Source organism: Balaenoptera acutorostrata, chromosome 3, assembly GCF_949987535.1.
Source record: "Balaenoptera acutorostrata chromosome 3, mBalAcu1.1, whole genome shotgun sequence".
Classification (NCBI taxonomy): domain Eukaryota; kingdom Metazoa; phylum Chordata; class Mammalia; order Artiodactyla; family Balaenopteridae; genus Balaenoptera; species Balaenoptera acutorostrata.
Genome location: NC_080066.1, coordinates 19,141,101 through 19,161,528, shown reverse-complemented (window position 1 = coordinate 19,161,528; position 20,428 = coordinate 19,141,101). Strand labels below are relative to the sequence as shown.

The following is a 20,428-nucleotide window of genomic DNA, read 5'->3' as shown; positions in this document are numbered from 1 at the left end:
GCGGGGGCTACTCTTCGTTGCGGTGCACGGGCTTCTCATTGTGGTGGCTTCTCCTGTTGCGGAGCACGGGCTCTAGGCACACGGGCTTCAGTAGTTGCAGCATGCGGGCTCAGTAGCTGTGGCACATGGGCTTAGTTGCTCTGTGGCATGTGGGATCTTCCCAGACCAGGGATCAAACCCATGTCCCCTGCCTTGGCAGGTGGATTCTTAACCACTGTGCCACCAGGGAAGTCCCGTGTTCTACCTTTTTAATCTAAGAATCAACTTCTCTTTTTATTTATCCTCTGAGAGTATCTCCAACGTGGCCCCCATTTTATAAACCATCCAGAGGTTTAAAACAGTTGAAATAATTATGAATTGTATTTTTACTCATTTTCTCTTGTCTTTTTTTTTTTTAAATATTTATTTATTTATGGCTGTGTTGGGTCTTCGTTTCTGTGCGAGGGCTTTCTCTAGTTGTGGCAAGTGGGGACCACTCTTCATCGCAGTGCGCGGGCCTCTCACTATCGCGGCCTCTCTTGTTGCGGAGCACAGGCTCCAGATGCGCAGGCTCAGTAATTGTGGCTCACGGGCCCAGCTGCTCCGCGGCATGTGGGATCTTCCCAGACCAGGGCTCGAACCCGTGTCCCCTGCATTGGCAGGCGGATTCTTAACCACTGCGCCACCAGGGAAGCCCCTTCTCTTGTCTTTTTATCTCCAAAGGGAAAGTCGGCAACCGAAGACAGCCCATCTTCCCCTGCCATCCATTTGTAACTTGGTTCAATACATGTTTATCTACAGTGAGGTCTTGTGCTAGAGAGACGGCTATGAAACAGGTCACCCTGCTCTCATCCCTTCCCCTACAGTCCATTTTCCACACAATGGCCACTATGATCTTTAAAAACCATATATTACCCCTTGTTAAAAACCCTCATATGGGGACTTCCCTGGAGGTCCAGTGGTTAGGACTCTGCGCTTCCACTGCAGGGGGCACAGGCTCAATCCCTGGATGGGAAGCTAAGATCCCGCATGCCGCGTGGTGCAGCCAAACGCTTTCCTGCTGCACTTACGATACGTTCCAAACTCTTCCTTAGACCTGTGAGACCCTGTGACCCCACCTGCCTCTCTGCCCTCAGCTCCTCCCGTTTTCCCTCTTGCTCAAGAGGTAAAGGGGATCAACAGTGTGGTGACGGATGGAAGCTATATTTTGGGTGGTGAGCACACTGTAGGGTATACAGAAGCAGAAATATAAGAATGTACACATGAAACTTACATAACGTTATAAACCAATGCTACCTCAATTAAAAAAAAAAAAAGATTCCCTTGGGCAGTATCACTCCTTCCGGCTTTATTTTCTTCATAGCACTTCTCTCCCCCGCTAGAAGTGAACTCTACACAGGCAGGGACCTCACCTGACTGGTTCACCTCCCTGTACCCCCAGCACCTGTTCTATGAGATGAGGATGCATCGGTAAAGAAAACACAAAACTCCCTGGAGGAGCTTCCCTGGGGGTGGGGAGGGGAGGTAGGCATTAAACAGGATAAACAAGTAAACTGGACAGCACGCCTGACGGGGAGGAAGGAAAGCAGGGGAAGGTAAGGGATGTCAGGGGTGTGTGTGTGCATGGCACTGAGCAGGTGACCAGACCTAGTGAGGGACAGAGAGAACCCACTGGAATTTGGGGAAGAGCTTTCCAGGCAGGGGGACCGCAAGGCACAAAGGTCCTGAGGCAGAGGCATGCCTGGAACATCTGTGGGGCAGCAGTGAGACCAGTAAGCTAGAACGGAGGGTGAGGGAGAGAGCTGGCAACCAGATCATGCAGGGACTTGATGTCGTCGTGAGGATTTGGGCTTCACTGTGTGTGTGTGTGGGGGGGGACATCCTTGAGCAGAGGAGGGACAAGAAAAGAGGTGGGAAGAGAATCACACGAGGGGGACTGGTCTTAGAAACATGACAGTCCATGCACAGGAACAGGAAAGACCATGGACCACCTGCCACAAGTGCAGGCAGGTAGGGAGGCAAATGTGTTGGGAGCTTGTAGAACCTTTCTTTGGATTGCTTCTACTTCTCAGTGCAATGGGCTGAGAAAATGTGGGAGAGGAAGGAGGTACTGGAGATTTTCAGAGAGAGGACAAGGTGGAAATAGTTTTCTAGGTTTGTGGGAGAGAGACTGGACTTGGAAGCTCAGGCAGCACTGAAGGCCCAGGCTGGATTTAACCAGGGGTTCACAGAGTGAGGACAAGGGGGGAGAAGGCAGCCGAGGATGTATCAGTTCAATAACCGACTACAGAATGTAATCACACGTAGAGAATGGGGAAGAAAAATGGTAAGAATGTTCATGCATGCTTGAAATGAATGGAACCAGAATGATCTGGAAAAATTCTCATAGATGAACCTTGGAAGTCTGGATCCTGGGGTAGTCAAGGAATATTTATTAAATATCGATCAACATGTACTGAAATCCTTCATTCAAGGAACCATGAGAGGTGCTGCAGGAACATAAAATCTAATGCCCTGTATGAAAAGAATAATTCACCCAACTGTAAGTAAAAAGTTCTTAACGAGTCTCAGCCACGGTATATGCTTCAGGAGTCGAAGTGAGACTGTTTATCTTTCTCTTAATTTACCTAACTAACTATTGTTAACACTTTATTATTAGGTAGACGCTTCTACTGAGGTTAAATACATGTGTCTCTGATATAATACAATATATGTGTCTCCAGAAAAACCTATGCTCTACAGAAAAAGCACGGTAAATTACAGGCTTATTGGGACAATAGGGTCGAGGCAGGTCACTCAAAACCTATGCCAACTTTGAACACACAGCGCTAGCCAAAAGAACATTCGGTATTTCAGGAGAGAACTTGGACACGCAGGGCAGGCTGGAGGCTGCCTCAGGGGGTATATAAAATGCACAAAAACAATCGTGGAAATGAAGTGATGCCACTAGAAGCTGAACTCTGACCCAACTGACTCGCCAACTCGCCCCCAGAAGGGGGCGCCACCTGCAATTACCCAAGAGTGAGCAGAACCCAGAGGGCATCCTTAGGGGAGGGAGCCCTGGGGGTAGAGACTTGGAAACCTCCACATTTACACTAACATAGGTCCCCTATTTATCAATCACAAATGAGCCAAGCGAGGTCATGGAAAGAATAATTTATCTTTGTCCTTAAATTTAAAAAACTACAACTCATTGGAAAGCACCACTAGAAATTAAAATTTTTTTTAGCTTTAAGCATAATAAAAAGTCATTAATTTGACTGCCCCATGCAAAAGTGATTCATAATTTACCTTCTTGACCTTGGCCTCCTTCAGTTTTTCCAATGCTAGCTTAATTTTATCAGCCTTGGCTTGGGCTTCTTCTTCTTCCTGTAAGATGACAAGACATTCAACACAGTCCATTAATAACACCAGGGAGTAAGTACCCCTGCCATCGTTAGTGTCTTAGTCACTTTATGTTGACAAAAGGCTGTGTTATATAGGGCACCAAATTTCACATGATCGATTTTCAAAATTTAAGTAACTGTAACAGAAATCTTCAACCCAGAGATACAGAAGACAGTCACCCTTTATATTTTAGGAATAGTAACTTAAAAGATGAAATGATGACTCAGAGTTTCACATATTTAGTCTGCAAAAATCTCAAAGTTTGGCTCAAAATTGGGTCTAACCTGAGGAATCTATAGGTGAATCTCAAGGGATTTGAGCACTTCCTGAAATTATATACATTCCTTTGGATCAGTATGCGTTTTCTGGGATTCCTAGTTTTTATTAGATTCCTAAAGGGTCCTTATCTTCCCCAATCAAACTTAAACTTATAATTCACCAAAAAAAAAAAAAAAAAACCACAACAGACTACTGACAAACACATGAGCAGGCACAAAAGAGAGTGAAATATTTTATGAGCCCAAAGCAGATATATATCTTCTTATACCAGTAGTTCTTATGTTGTTTTTGAGCCACAAACCCCTTTAGGAATATGTTTAAAGCAATGAAGCCCATAAAGCTTCACATATGCATTTGACTTTGCATACAGTTGGGAATCACAGACTCCTTGACATCTTCATGGACCCTATATTAAGAGCTTCTGCTCTTTAGAATGGCTGTTATTGAAGACAAGAGATAAAAAGTGTTGGCGAGGAAGTGAAGAAATGGAAACCTTTGTGCACTGTTGGTGGGAATGTAAATTGGTGCAGCTGCTACGGAAAACAGTATGGCAGTTCCTCAAAAACTTACAAATAGAACTACCATATGATCCAGCAATTCCACTCCTGGGTATCTACCCAAAGGAAATGAAATGACTATCTTGAAGAGATCTACACTCCCATGTCCATGGCAGCACTATTCACAGCAGCCAAGACATGGAAACAACCTCAGTATCTGTTGATGATGAATGGATAAAGAAGATGTGGTGTAGTATACAATGGAATATAATTTATCCATGAGAAAAGGAAATCATGCTGTTTGTGACAATATGGATGAAACTTGAGGGCATTACACTAAATGAGATAAGTCAGACAGAGAAGGACAAATAGTGTATGATCTCACTTACATGTGAGAATCTAAAAAAGCTGAACTCATAGAAACAGGCAGTTGAATGGTGGTTGCCAGAGGCTGGGGACAGAGGAAATAGGGTGATGTTGGCCAAAGGGTACAAACCTCCAGTTATGACATGAATAAGCTCTGGGGATCTAAAGTACAGCATGGTGACTACAGTTAACAGTACTGTATTATAAACTTGTTTAGAGAGTAGATCTTGTATGTTCTCACCATATGCACAACAAAAAGGTAATTATATGAGGTGATGAAGGTGTTAACTAACCTCGCTATGGTAATCATTTCTCAATATATGTGTATCTGATCATCATGTTGTATGCCTTAAATCTGTACAATACTATATGTCAATTATATCTCAATAAAATTGGGGGAAAAAGAGCCTCTGTTCTATATGGATCACCAATTTTCAAATAATTTTTATACAATAATCACACAATAGAGCAATGAGTAGGATTTAATATTTGATTTATATTTCATATTTGTTCATTCAAAAGGCATTGTAGGGACTTTCAGGGTTACTAGGGTCATATTTATGAATGCTGATCATCACCCAGTACAACGAATGCAGAAGCCACAGGAAATAGAGCTAGGTTCTTACTGTAAAATATTTTAAAAGTGGCTTACTCTAAGAAAAATCCTTAAAGCGCTCTTCTTGCATGGATGAGAGATATGAGTTAATGTCCCACGTAATGACAATATGAACTTCCCAGAAATCTATTAATATCAAGCACTCATCACCTACCCGCCCCATAACTCCCCTCCCAACTATGACCTTACACGTAATACATAGATATCTTTGCTCTACTGAATACGGCTGCCAAATTCAGCAAAATTTCATTTAGTTCAATTCCGAAATATGTAAGGAATGCCTTCTATTCTTTATGTACTGGACTAGGACCAGGGACACAGAAATGTATAAATCACTTCCACAGTTCATACCAAGTTAATAAAACATGACCCCGAAAGGCTGAGTATTATCAGGGAAAGCTGCATACAAATATAGATTTTAGCCAGACTATAACAATTCCTGAATATGGCCCTAATATGTTCTTTATACACACCAATTTGTCCTTTTATGGAGACTCTGGCTTTGCAATGAACACATCTGGGATCCTTGTTTTTTAGAGTCTCAGAGCTCTGGGCGTACAAACTTGAATGTAACCGCCACTCTGGAGAAGGTCAGAGATCTTGGGTGGCAGAGGTCAAGAGTCCTGACCCCATGGACTTACCTGAGAGAGAGGTTCAGGAGCAGGTGGTGGCAAAGGAAGGTCTAACATGGGATCAGCTGGTGGAGGAGGTAAGTCATCCTCATATTGGCTAATACTCGGTGCAGCAACATTTGCTGCGTAACCAAGAGAGGCTGCGCCACTGAAACTTGGTACATCCAGAGATGCTGAATAAGGTCGGCTCTGAGAGGACTCCTTCTGGGCCTGGATTGTCCTCTGCTCAGCTTCTCTTATGTCTGCTACCAGATCCGCCATGAGAGCATCTAAATCTTGGTCTTCCAGTGCATTTAAGGACTCTGATAGGGAAAATCACGTTAATGGTCAAGACAACGATTTGCACCTAGGAAAACTTAACGAAGGTCATTTTAAAGAGTACATTTGAGTACTGGTTGCAAGGGGCTGGGGTGGGGGAAATAGGAAGAGGTTGGTAAAAGGGTATGAACTTTCAGTTATAAGGCGAGTAAGGTCTGAGGATCTAAGTATAACGTGATGACTACAGTTGATAACACTGTATGGTATAATTGAAATTTGCTGAAAGAGTAGAACTTAAATGTTGTCACTAAAAAAAAAAAGAAGTAAATAGGTGAGGTGATGGATGTGTTAACTAACTTGATGGGGGGAATCCTTTCACAATGTATATGCACACCAAATCATCACATTGTACACTTTAGATATCTTACAATTTTGTCAATTAAACCTCAATTGGGACTTCCCTGGTGGTGCAATGGTTATGAATCTGCCTGTCAATGCAGGGGACATGGGTTTGATCCCTGGTCCGGGAAGATCCCACGTGCCGCAGAGCAACTAAGCCCATGCGCCACAACTACTGAAGCCCGCGTGCCTAGAGCCCGTGCTCCGCAACAAGAGAAGCCACCGCAATGAGAAGCCCATGCACTGCAACGAAGAGTAGCCCCCACTCACCACAACTAAAGAAAGCCCGTGCACAGCAACGAGGACCCAACACAGCCAAAAAAATTAATTAATTAATTTTTAAAAAACCTCAATAAAGCTAAAAAAAATCCCTCCCCTCCAAAAAAAAAAATAAAGGAAACTAAAGAAGAGAAAAGAAAAAAAATGAGGGAAATGTCTTTCCTACATTGGGACCTCACAGGTCAGCTATAAAGTCAACTCCAAACACCTGATTAGATGCCTAAGTAGAGAATTCTTGTACATTCTGGTGCAAGATCTTAGAGTTTTAGAAAGTAGGGGAGGGGAGAGGCTGGAAAATTCTCCCCAGGTCTTTGGAGGGCAGACAGAGCACCACTGATAAATATACTTGGAAGAAAGTAGGTCTCCACCAACTGGGATTTATTTAATATGCCTTGAGACTTGGGGTGAGGGCAGAGTTTCTGTGGGCACACCATCCAACTATAGGAACTCTCACATCACAAAAAGAGCAATTAATGATAAATATTCAATAGCAGGAAATAAAGCACCAAGGGGGTTAAGGAAAGAAAAAAAAATTTTTTTTTAATTGGGATTAAGTGGTAAAGACTTCATAAGACAGTGAGCTGGGAGTTAACTCTTAAAGGAAAGGGCATACCCGAATTTTCAGAGTGAGGGTGAGGGAGGATGATTTTCACTGGAATTTCTTCCATGTGAGAGATTACTGTGGAGATAAGACCTGGGATCCTGAACGCTGATTAGACCACGTGGCATACAGGGAGCCGTGGCCGTGAGTCGTGTTGCTACAGCACTTTGTCCATCAGGCAGTCACCGGATGGTGAGCGTGATGAACAAAGTATGGGCAAGGTGGAAGTGATCACGAGGAGGAGAATTCTAGCTGCTGTGTGCAGCGTGAAATGGATTGAGGAAATGCGGGCAGGGGAAATGAAGCCCTCTCAGGAACAAATGAGCAGAAAGCATGGTGAAATCATTTATTGCCAAACATCAGCAGCATAAACACCATGTAGCATATTACATTAATGCTAACAGTTCTATGTACAGCACTTGGACTGAAGTTTGGATCTCTTAACTGGGTAAAAAGCATTTTCCTTCTAAGCCACCACTGTTTTGCATATAACTTTTCATAAAATTAAGTGAAATTTAAAAAATCTCAGAGAAAGTATGTGTAGAACTAATGAAGCATATTCCTAATTTTCTAGTGTTAGCAATTACACTGTGACTGTAGACACACAGCAAATGATTTTAATCCTTTATAAAAATTTTAGGGACAAAATTCCCACAGTATATAGTAACAATTTCCAAAGCAAATTATAATCCTCAACATATTGGTATGGGATTGAGTGATAAGGAATTGGGGATTCTGTTCAGAAGTTTATCGTTAACTCTCCAAATAACTTTGGGTGAAATATTTTCTGACTCATTTTAAGCAATGTTTTAAGGGAAGACAGTAAAAAAAAAAAATCTATTCCTACTGTAATTTCCAACAAATTTAATTTTCAGTACATATCAGTACTTTTTATGGTCTTGTCTCCTTAATGACACGAGTTTCTGGTTACTGTCTTTTAACATGACTATGCTTATATATTGCTGGGTTTCTTGGTTTCTGACATTTTCAGTAATTTTTTGATACTAGGTAGTAAGTGCTTCGAAAGCATTAGTTGAGCTTACTACAACTAAATTACTGATTAAATTTTAATTTTAACTGAACTGATTATTCAGCTGTTATAAGTGTGTCAGGCAAATCTGCATTGTTCATACGTGCAAGTATATGTTCTCTATTAACATCATAATTTTACAAAAGTGTGTTGGTTTTCTGAAACTTCATGAATGTTACCATCATTCCATGTTGCAATGGAAACAACTGACAGAAATAATAAGTTTATACGGAAAATAGAAAAGAGGGTGGGAAAAAGAGGAAATCAGAAGAGATGTACTATAATTTATCAAGATACAGGTGTTGGAACCTTAAGGGTTTAATCTAAAAATTACTGAAAATGACAGAAACAAAGGAACCCAGTGAGTGATGGAAATAAAACTTGGAACTCTGGATTTCTGTAACTGGGCTTCTCTATTATTTTGTTTTTTATTCTTTTGGCACTGCAAGTCTTTGGAAAATCTCTTCCAAGAGTTGCAGTGAATTCTCATTAATTTGGAAGCAATTACTTCAAGATTCATTGTAATTTGAGTAGCACATGGGCTAAAGATTGTCAATGCACTAAGTAGGAAGAGAGATTTTTGTTAATAAAATACGACAAACTTCAGGAGACTAAAATGTCAAATAGAGCAAATATACTATATTACATATTAAATATATATTAATTAAAATATATTTTGAAGCATCTATTCATATATTCTCAATCATTATGAAATGGGCAGTTCATTAATATCCTCGAAGGGACATTTCCTTATTAATATTTTCTTATACTACTGTACCTTATTACTGTAATGGCTTAGGAGTAAGAAGAAACTCTCTGTGTTTTAAAAAAAAATTAGAAAGCTTTGAGACTTTCAGCAAATACAGGATAGTGTTCCTTTTCATTATAGGCAAAAATATCTTCTTGGCCTCTCAATTCAATCCAAACACAGCAGCACTCAATCTGAATGAAATCCACGACTTTAAAAATTATACTTGTCATGATGTCCAAGTTCCTTAAATTTTGTTTTCAGATTACAGTTGTGTACAGATTTTAGTCATTGTTATCATTTCAAATTACTTAAGTAAAGAAATGATACTCACCGTTTAAATCCTTAAACCCCACACTGTAGTTAAATTCAGCTCTGGGTGGTTTAGGTTCTGGAGGAGGGAGAGTGTCGACTCCTAAACTCTGCGAAAACAGATCCCATCCCCCAAAGTTATTCATGATACCAATATTTTTGCAGTGCAATTTAATCATTAAGTAAAGAATCATTTGCTGCTTATACACGTTCTCTTTAAATATGCTCTCTAAAAACTGTATCCTTACTTGAACATGCTTTAGGTGATTTTTTTTTCCTACAGAAAATGACAAGTTAAAAATTATTCTAGAAGGTACATCTTGAAACAAAACAGGTCAAATGATGAGAATGACGTTGTTCATTTTTAGAGACAAAAAATTTCCGGGAATGAAGCACTGTGACACATACACTACATACAATTCATAAGGATTTAAGCTATGACATCAAAGAAAGGAATTGTTTAGTCACTTGAAGATAAGAGCTGTTTCAGGATGCAATCTGTTATTACACAGTAAAATGTTAATGCTGTTACTCTTATTTAATAAAACTTGTTAAAAAGAAATTAAGACACAGTAAGTTACTAATTTTGTAAATAACATTATTTTCTAATTGATAAAGTGACTGCTTGTATGATTTAAAAGCTAATATTTAAAAATATTTTTACATCCATAGTTTGAGAAGTGATTTCACCTGTTCTTAAACATGAATGTTTTCATGACAATAAGTACATTCTTTGATGTTAATTTGATTTGGTAAGTAACATCCTTGTTCATGTCTTGAATTTCTGAAGGAAACTAATCATTATAGGTTTGAGAATAAATTAATGAGATATCATCAGTTATACGTAGGGGAAAAAAAGGCCATTAATCAAGAAGAAGTTAAAAAAATAATGAACCCAAGCAAGTTAGAATCAAGGATAAAATGTAGGGAAAACTGACTGCAACTCCAGAATTCATTCTAAAAACCAGAATGAGCTTGCAAAAATTGCTGAGAAAGGAGGAAGTTGATGGAGAAACTACCGGGCAAATACCAGAAAAAAAATTTAGTGAAAGAAAGTATAAAAAAATTCATTAACTAGTTGGTTTTTAAATGCTATAACTGGGAAGTATAACATCACAATTAGCGTTGCCAACTCGTTTTTTTCCCAGGAATATAATTTACAAGGTTACTTACAGAAATTAGAAGTAGTTCTCTAACAAAACATGAATGCATGAATGTGTAACATAACAGGCTTTGAGTAAAATACAGAGAGAGGGAAAGGAGAGAGAGGAAACCGGTTTTAGGAAGGAACTCCTTCAATCACAGTTTTAGCCAAGGAAACCCTGTGACCCCACTCACCTGAGTGCAATAAAGAAAGATCAAAACCCAGAAAGGCCTTCAGTGAAGGCAGATCCAAGACACTCTAAGGGGCCCTCTTCTTACTCTTGAATTAGAGTAACAATACTCAACTATGAAAATCCCAGACTCTGACCAATCAGAATAATCATTCCTCTATGGAGCAGAAGTGAGTGAATGGACAGAGAGACCACAGATGTTCATTAAACCCTCCCCCTTCATGGGAGGAAAAAGGTCCTCTGATTTATAGAAATGTGGCTTCCATCCTAACACTCCCTGGTTATTAGTCAGCACCCTTTTCTCTAAGCCTGTTGTCTCACATTTTGTCTCTTCTTTCATAGAATCTAAACCTTCTTGAATGTTATACGGAATATAAAGTAGATGCTAACTAACATTGATTTATTTTTCCTAAAATAAATACTTAAAAAAAACATAGATTATTCTTCATTTACTTTGTAGAAAACTTTAAGATCCCTATCATATTGAGGAATATTGGGTGATTCTTATTTTAGTGCTTTATGCAGAAAGCGATGAGCTGACTAGTCTTTATATAAAGGTAACTGCAGGGGAAATTGTTTAGTGGTAGTGGTTGTGGAAGCTTTGCTTGGGGAAAATTCCTCCACTGGTTAAATATTTGAACACGATGAGCATGAAAATTGCCATAACAGAATGTATGTGTGACCCAGGTATTCAATTAACTGAACTCAGAAGGGTATAAACAGGAAAAAAGGTTTATTTTCTCCCCCACCACTGTTACATCAGGAATATGTAATATTGTCAATTTCCAGTCTTTTTAAAAAGATAGCTCTCTTGTCATATTAAAATCAAATCTGTAACCCCATTTTTTTTCTTTTAATGTTTTTTACTTTGAAAAATGTCAAACAAGAAGGTGAAAAAATAGTACAATGGACAACTATATACCCTTCGCCTACATCCATTTAACCCCACTTTTTTCTCATTTGAAAGTTACGGAAGGGAATTTACCTGGGTCAGGAGATCCATCTCTCCCAGCAAATTGCTGAACATTTGGTCTATATCTTCGTTTGACTCACCCATCTGAAAAAGGAAGAAATCCAGTTATAAACAATCTAATAAAAGTCTGATCCCCGGATAACTGTCCCATCTCTTTCTTTTCCCCAAAAGCCCCATAGACAGGCAAGTAAGTCAAGAAGAGAAGGTTGTAGAGAGGGAGGTGCATTTCACCGTGAAATTCCATGCCTGACCTCTCTGCAGTTTGCTTGGTCCAAGATTGAACGGAACCCTAGTAACTGTCTCAGACCAACAATTGGACTCTTTTTCCAGATGGAACTAGTCTCTTTGGGGCCAAGGGGACAAAGTGGACACATTCAGGAATTCACATCACCGTAGGACACCCTGATTGGAAAAGGAGAAAGCCTCAGGCCACAGGTGATGGCATCAGAATCATGTAGAACTTCATTTCCATTTAAAAACCTACACAAAAATGATATGTCAGCGGTAAGATTATTTACCAAATGATTCCTTGCTTTACAAAGTTATCTCTGAAACAGCAGCTTTTGGCACATTTATTTGGAAATATTAGGGTGACAAACACTTAGAACTAAAATGGCCACACAATCAAGTAATGAGAGACGGAAATAAAACAAACTTTACATTATAATCTTTCTCTACTTAAACCAAGTGAAAGAACTGTCCAAGAGAGGAAAAGTGTTTCCATAAAGTGGGGTGGGGACGCCCTGGGAGGTGTAACCAGTCGCTCTCCTCCTGACGTGGTTGGCAAGGCTGGGTTAGGACATTAGGAGACATGATTATGAGGCTTAATTAGTAATTAGTAATGTGTTGTTTAGCAAAGGGACTCAACTGCTTCATCTGTAAGATGAGGAGTTTGCTGCAGATAATTTCTTAGGGTCCCAAATGCTCTAAAACACTAGAAGATTAGTACCAATTACAGCTCAAGCTAAGAAGTCTGGTGGTTGCAGCATGTATTATTTAAGACAAACAATATTTATATGTATGTATGTGTGTGTTTGTGTTTTAATCATTTTATATGGAAACTTCTAAATATATACAAAAGTAAAGAGAATAATATAATGATTTTTATGTACCCAGTGTCCAGCTTTAACAATGATCAACTCATGACTAATCTTTTTTATGCAGATACATGTAGCACTAAAAGGTTGTTGTTGTTGTTTTTTTACCATAACCATAATACTATTATCTCTGCACACACACGTGTGTGTTTGCATTTAAAATAAATTATTTGGGACTTCCTTGGTGACACAGTGGTTAAGAATCCACCTGCCAATGCAGGGGACATGGGTTTGATCCCTGGTCCGAGAAGATCCCACATGCTGCAGAGCAACTAAGCACGTGCGCCACAACTACTGAAGCCCACGAGCCTAGAGCCCGTGCTCCGCAACAAGAGAAGCCACCACAATGAGAAGCCTGCACACCGCAATGAAGAGCAGCCTCTGCTCGCTGCAACTAGAGGAAGCCTGCGTGCAGCAACGAAGACCCAACACAGCCAAAATAAATAAAATAAAGTAAATTATTTGAATTGCAAAGATTTGGAAGCAACCTATGTGTCCATCAACAGATGAATGGATAAAGAAGATCTGGTACATATATACAATGGCATACTACTCAGCCATAAAAAAGAATGCAATTTTGACCTTTGCAGCGACATGGATGGACTTGGAGGGCATTATGTTAACTGAAATAAGTCAGATGGAGAAAGACAAATACTGTATGATATCACTTATATGTGGAATCTGAAAGATACAAGAAACTAGTGAATAAATAAAAAAAGAAGCAGACACAGATATAGGGAACAAACTAGTGGTGAGAGGTAAGGGGGAGGGGCAATACAGGGGTAGGGGACTAAGAAATACAAACCATTAGGTATAAAATAAGCTACAAGGATAAATTGTACAACACAGGGAATATAGCTAATATTTTATAATAACTACAAATGGAGTATAACCTTTAAAAATTGTCAATCACTATATTGTACACCTGTAACTTATATAATATCATACAGCAACCATACTTCAATAAAAAAAAATTATTTGGCTAAAATAGGCAAAGTCAGATCTATCTTTCCTTGAATAAATCATCTTGAAAACTTACAGTTCTCCCTTTACCATAACTTCAAACTAATACTCGAGCAGTAATACTTTTTCATATTTAATAGCTTTAGCTAATCAGGGGTTCTCTCTTTATAAAATGTGTATATAAAAGACCTTTCTCATACTGACTCTGCTTACTTAAAACTGACCTGAATAATTTAAAAAAAACCCAATTCTTGAAAGTACAGAGATGTGGTGGTGATGATGACGATGATGAACGCCTTTGCCTAGCACTTAACCATGTGCCAAGAACTGACCTATAAGTTGGGTTGATATTAACAGTAAACACCCAGAATGGCACTGACACTGAGAAATCAGAAGGAATGAGGGCTGTAAAAACCATCTGGAGTGAATCAGTGCATATCCTCCAAATACCCACCCTGCAAAGCTAGTGTTCAATCTTCCCATATTATCTTCAGTAGTTATCTTCACTTTACATCACTTAGGAAATCTTCTGGCTTAATTTTCCCATCATATATTTTCCCCCTCTCCCAATTTTAAGAAGGAACAACTATTTTTTCCCTGTACAACTTTACCACCTTCACTGAAGATGAGATGAGGATTGAGAGTATTTTCCATCTGAATTTCCTGCTCCCCACAATAACTCTTTCTTTGCTCTCCTTCCAGGCTCTCTCTCCAGTGAAACACAAAAGCCTCTCTGAGCTATAGTTCCTGAGTACATTCAATAGTCATTTCAAGTTTTCAGTTGTGCATGTTTTATATTGGAGGGAGAATATTTGAATTGCTATGATTGTTAATTTTCCAGAACCTCCTATCTGGCTTCCAGTGCAGGAGGTATCTTGCAGGAGCACGGGGAAGCTACAGAACTGGGTTGACCAGGAAGGGCCAGGAAGGGGACTTCATTCAAACAAAAGAAGTCTATGATACGATGGGACAAGCCCACTTCTAAGTAGAAGACACACCTGAAAGAATCAGGTGAACATACACATGGGACAGGGAGGCACGTGTTTGAGTCTGATGAAGCCATTCAGTGAGTGCTCAGGGTCAAACCACACAAGGTAGGCAGATGAGCACTCAGGTACAGAAGTGACAGGTAAGGCAGACACTGCAGGTGTGGGTCTATGTGTGTAGATCTAAGAGGTAGGAAGGATTCAAACAGCATCAGTGAAGAAACAATGAAAGAAGTTCATCCCATTCTATGTGGATTGTTGGGTTTAGTGTTTATCATAGTCAGAGAAGGAAACAGAGATGCAGGTGGGCCCTGCCTCTGGCTGGGGAGGGAAATCAATGCTAGGATCCATTCACATATGGTTTTAATCCCCTCCCAGTTGCTTATAAAGTATCTGAATCATACTCTCCCTTCTTCAAATCACCTACAAAATAGAGGAAAGAAAATACTTAAGTGAACAAAGTACTCATGGTTTCAAAAAGTGTCCCTTCAAACAATTAATCAGGTTTCAAAATCTTATAATTCACTCATTACTTTAATAAGAGGAAATTAGCAGAAAAAACTATAAAATTCCAGAACTGCCCATGTGAATTTATTTTCTTTAGAATATTATGCAGTACAATAATGTGACAAAATAAAGGAATCCTTCAGATGAATTATTACTAACAGGGAAAGTTAAGAGTAAGTACTAGTGTTAACATATTTCAAAGTTTTTCATGAGAGAAAAGTAATCCTTTCAGAGTGAAAAAAAAACAGATTTATTTGCTGACTTCAAAGCTGCCAGTCAGTGTTAAAATAAACTCAAAGGAACCAAAGATGATGCTAGTAATAAGAATCTTATCCTTGATGCTTTCTCTTAAACCATTACATTTGGAAAAGCGCCAAATGATGAAGAATGAAGTCTTGAAAGGAAATGTGGCATCGACGGGTCAGAAATATCCACTGAGCCCAAAGACCTTAGCTTCTCAGCCTGTATACACCACTGATACAGAATGGGGTGAGGCATATAAACACCACTATATATAAAACAGATAATCAACAAGGACCTACTGTATAGCACAGGGAACTCTACTCAGTACTCTGTAGTAACCTAAATGGGAAAAGAAATGGAGATATGTATATGTATAACTGAATCACTTTGCTGTACACCTGAAACTAATACGATATTGTAAACCAACTATATTCCAGTATAAAGTAAAAATTAAATTTAAAAAAACCCAAAAAAACAGAACGTGTTGAGGACTTGCCAGAGTGAATCATACACCTAACATGGAAATAACTTGAAACAGCAGTATCTTCTTTTGACCTCTGCTGACTCTCCCTGCGTTCATCTGGTAAAAATCTTTCCCCCTGCCCTTTCATTCCTTTTCCCCAGAGTCTGTTGATATTGAATTATTTAAAGGAATCAACACCAAAATTATTCTGTAAATCCTGTCATAAGTAAATATCTTACTGAATGGATCACAGTTTAAAAGAGTTGTATCCTTGGTGAAAATAATAAAACATTTAGTTAAGGGCTATTAACATAAATGTGTATTAATGTGTACATTCAAATCATCTTACATATTTATCTTCCCCAAGAAAACCTTATGGACAGAACAAGAGTCCCGCGGATATATATAGTGCCTATACACATACACATGCACGAGAAAATAGGGCTGTGTCTATTTGTATGTTCGGTATTTCCCGAAGGTCAAAATCAGGATTAAAAAGAGAGAAACCGAGCAAGAAAACACCCAGCCCTGAGCACTCAAAGTGTTGTATGGGTTAACGGCCCCAAGAGCAGGGGTGGAGGAGCCTTAGTGAAGCAATGGATTGCAAAACAAGCAATGTGCACATCGCAACTGGGTGGAATTAACATCTTTTTGTAAGTATGTCATTTCTGAATTCCTTTTGTGTCTTGGGAAGAACAACAAACCGTTGATTTAAAAAATTTGGAGGGACTTCCCTGGTGGTCCAGTGGTAAAGAATCTGCCTTCCAGTGCAGGGGATGTGGGTTCGATCCCTGGTTGGGGAACAAAGATCCCACCTGCCTCAGGGCAACTAAAGCCCGCACACCACAACTACTGAGCCTGCATGCTGCAAACTACAGAGCCCACGCACTCTGGACCCGAGGTGCCACAACTAGAGAGAGAAAACCCACATGCCACAACTAGAGAGAAGCCCGCGCTGCAACGAAAGATCTACATGCCTCAACGAAGACCCCACATGCCGCAACTAAGACCTGATGCAGCCAAAAAAATCAAAGAAAATAAATAAATTAAAATTTTAAAAAATAAAAAAATAAATAATTTGGAATAGTTCTTTATCAGACAGATTTTGCTGGGTTTTTTTTTTTTTTGGAGGGTGTGGAGAGTGGATAGGAGAGGGGTGGGTGGTTGAGGCTGTACATCCAGGCTGAAATTCTGCCTCAGATTCCTTGAATGACAGGACACTTTTCCCGAATTCTCAGTCTTTCCACAAGGCTCAATCAAGCTTCTAAGCCTCAGTTTTTATCTTCAGATAGTTTTTCTTCTCCACATATGTAAATTTCATATGTAAATTTCATATATAAACTTTAAATACACATATTTAAAAAATCTGTCCATAAGAGAAAACATTGTGACTACGCCAGGTGATGGATATGTCAATTCAACTTGTTGTGATCGTTTCACAATATATACATATATCACATCATTATGTTGTACGCCTTAAACTTAATATGTCAGTTATATCCCCAGAGAGCAGGAAAAAAGTCTACCCTAAGTACTCTGATATATATATGCTTACCAGGACACCTGTTTATATCTATGGCCAAGTTAACCTCAACTATTTAACTCAGTTTGGATGCAGGTTTCATTGCCATTTGCACAAGCAATTCCAGCCATTACTTTGGACCTGAGCCAAGGCAGACCTCATTTTATCTGAGTGCCTCGCCTAAAACAGCCCGTTCAATAGTCCACAGTCCTTTCCATCATTCTTCCCCCTCTGGTGCATTCTCCTCCTACATGCCCTAACTTGGCTCTTGGTCATTATTCATGTATTAGTCTAATTTAGAAACCCTGGCATAGTCCCTGACTCTTCCCATTTTTCCACCCAATCTGTCAAAAAAATCCTGCTGGTTTCCCCCGCAGAGAGCTTCCTTGCCTCCATCCTTACTGTTGAGGCCCTCATCAGCTCATCCAGCCTGCAGGCTCCTGGATCCCCCATCAAGCCCCATCACCATCACTTCAAATTTGAAATAGAAATTTGAATGCGCCAGCCTCCTGTTTGAAAATCCTCCGTGACAGATCATGATGAAGTGGAGAGAGTTCAAGTCTCAGTTATGTCTTTCAAAGTCCTTCGTAATTTGCCCCAACCTACTTTTCAGGATTCAACTCTTACCCATCAGGGCCCTTGACATTGTCCGACCAGGCTTTTAAACATTCTCTTTGTCTTGGTATATGCTACTCCCTTTAAATAACATCCTCCTCAGGGCACTTAGCCTTCATAAAACCCTACTGATCATTTGGAATCCAGCTTTCATGGATGTCTTCATACCTGACAGAGAGATGTGCTGTCCACTGTACTTGGTAACCCTATCAGTAAAACCAGGCCCCGAAAACAACAACCTTGATAAGGCATGTAACCTCCCTGGGTTTGCTTCCTCATCTGTAAAATGAAGAGATTAATATGTAATTCATGGGATTGTTGTGACATTTAAATAAAATAGCATACAGTACTTAGTGTAAGCACTCAATAATAGCATCCGTCATACTGGATCACGCTCTTTTTTTTTTTTTTTAATTTTATAGCTACTTTATTTATTTATTTATTTATTTTTGGCTGTGTTGGGTCTTCAGTTCGTGCGAGGGCTTTCTCTGGTTACGGCAAGTGGGGGCCACTCTTCATCGCGGTGCGGGGACCGCTCTTCATCGCGGTGCGCGGGCCTTTCACTATCGCGGCCCCTCCCGCTGCAGGGCACAGGCTCCAGACGCGCAGGCTCAGTAGCCGTGGCTCACGGGCCCAGCCGCTCCGCGGCACGCGGGATCCTCCCAGACCAGGGCTCGAACCCGTGTCCCCTGCATTAGCAGGCAGACTCTCAACCACTGCGCCACCAGGGAAGCCCCATGGATCACGCTCTTTTTGTTACTGTGTTAGAACTTCTTTCCCAACTGGGAGCTCTTATTAAGTAAGGATTAGCTCTTGCTCATCTTTAGGTTTAAAAGTGCTTTGTTGAAAACACAGAGAGCGTAGGTAACCTCCTAGACTAGTGGGAAGAAGTCATTAGTCACTGTCATTCCACCTCCTGTGCCCTAGACGTGGAGTTTGTTGCCCTGCATGCAAAGATGTGACATTCCGGGGCTGGACAGTCCTTGGAGGTCACCAAATCCCACGTTTCCTTTAACTACCAGGGCAAATAAACAGAGTCTGTTTCCAAGCTGTAATCACAGCTACAGGTCTCTGGAACATCACTCATTATAGCAATAGTTCACATTTTTTTAGTACTTTCCAAGTGAGTAAATACTGGTATTTATACAGATAAATTTTGTTGGCAAACACAGAGGTTCACCGGGATTCACATGTATTTAGGCCTGAATCAGTTTTTGTTGCTTTGAGAAAAATCTAATAGCCACCATGCAACTCAAGTGACGTTATCCATGGCTTCCCTTCTTATCTAATTCAACCTGAAGTCACTTCACATTTCAAGGAGTAGGTTAATTTGCCATTATTTAATAAATAAAAACAAATTATATCTTCTATTTTAAGTACTCCTTTATTCACATCATATATCTAATTCATTTTAGCCCCATAAACAGAGATTCATACCTCACTTTAGAACAAAAATGGAATAGCTTAATTACACAGTAATAAATCAGGTTACCTATATCAATTTAACATATAATCTACATTATATGTGTTTTGCTATTTACATAGAATTAGCTCTATGTCTCAGGCTTGCACTGGGCTTCAAAACTGAGAATAGGGCTTCCCTGGTGGCGCAGTGGTTGAGAATCTGCCTGCTAATGCAGGGGACACGGGTTCGAGCCCTGGTCTGGGAAGATCCCACATGCCACGGAGCAGCTGGGCCCGTGAGCCACAACTACTGAGCCTGCGCGTCTGGAGCTTGTGCCCCGCAACAGGAGGGGCCGCGATAGTGAAAGGCCCGCGCACCGTGATGAAGAGCGGTCCCCGCACCGCGATGAAGAGTGGCCCCCGCTTGCCGCAACTAGAGAAAGCCCTCGCACGAACCGAAGACCCAACACAGCCAAAAATAAAATAAATAAATAAATAAATAAAAGGAATTATTCTCATGGCCTGTCCAAATTATAAAAAAAAAAAAAAAAAAAAAAAACTGAGAATAAATTATATGTGCCTGTTTGCATTTGCCAATGTCACATTTTGGTTTTTTATGTGTAAATTTGCAAATCTGTGAGAACAAAAATGAATACACACATGAACACATTCAAATATTCTTCTCATGACACATATGTTATACTTTCTTGTTCGGAACTGAATTTTGAGCATAATAGTATTAAAATAAGGGGTTATACAAGCTTTGTCTGTATAGCTGGACTTTTGTATGTTCTTTGCCATCCTCTCCCTGACCTCTCTTCTATTCCAGTAGTTTCCTTTAACCTCTCGCCTGTTTAATTTGGTACATCATGCAATACCTTAAGAGATGACTCTTAGGAAGAAAAAAAAAGGGGGGGTTATTTGACACATTTAAAAAG

The 20,428-nt window shown here is 39.9% G+C and overlaps 1 protein-coding gene across 1 annotated transcript in view; it reads right to left on the bottom strand.

Moving 5' to 3' along the window:
* The window catches only part of APBB1IP (amyloid beta precursor protein binding family B member 1 interacting protein), a 102,243-nt gene that overhangs the window by 47,158 nt on the left and 34,657 nt on the right, over positions 1 to 20,428 (bottom strand). Inside the window, exons 3-6 of the mRNA XM_057542962.1 lie at positions 11,703 to 11,774; positions 9,406 to 9,493; positions 5,766 to 6,058; positions 3,271 to 3,348 (exon numbers count right to left, since the gene is read on the bottom strand). Of these exons, the coding sequence (XP_057398945.1) occupies positions 3,271 to 3,348; positions 5,766 to 6,058; positions 9,406 to 9,493; positions 11,703 to 11,774 (531 nt within the window). The remainder of the gene's footprint in view (positions 1 to 3,270; positions 3,349 to 5,765; positions 6,059 to 9,405; positions 9,494 to 11,702; positions 11,775 to 20,428) is intronic.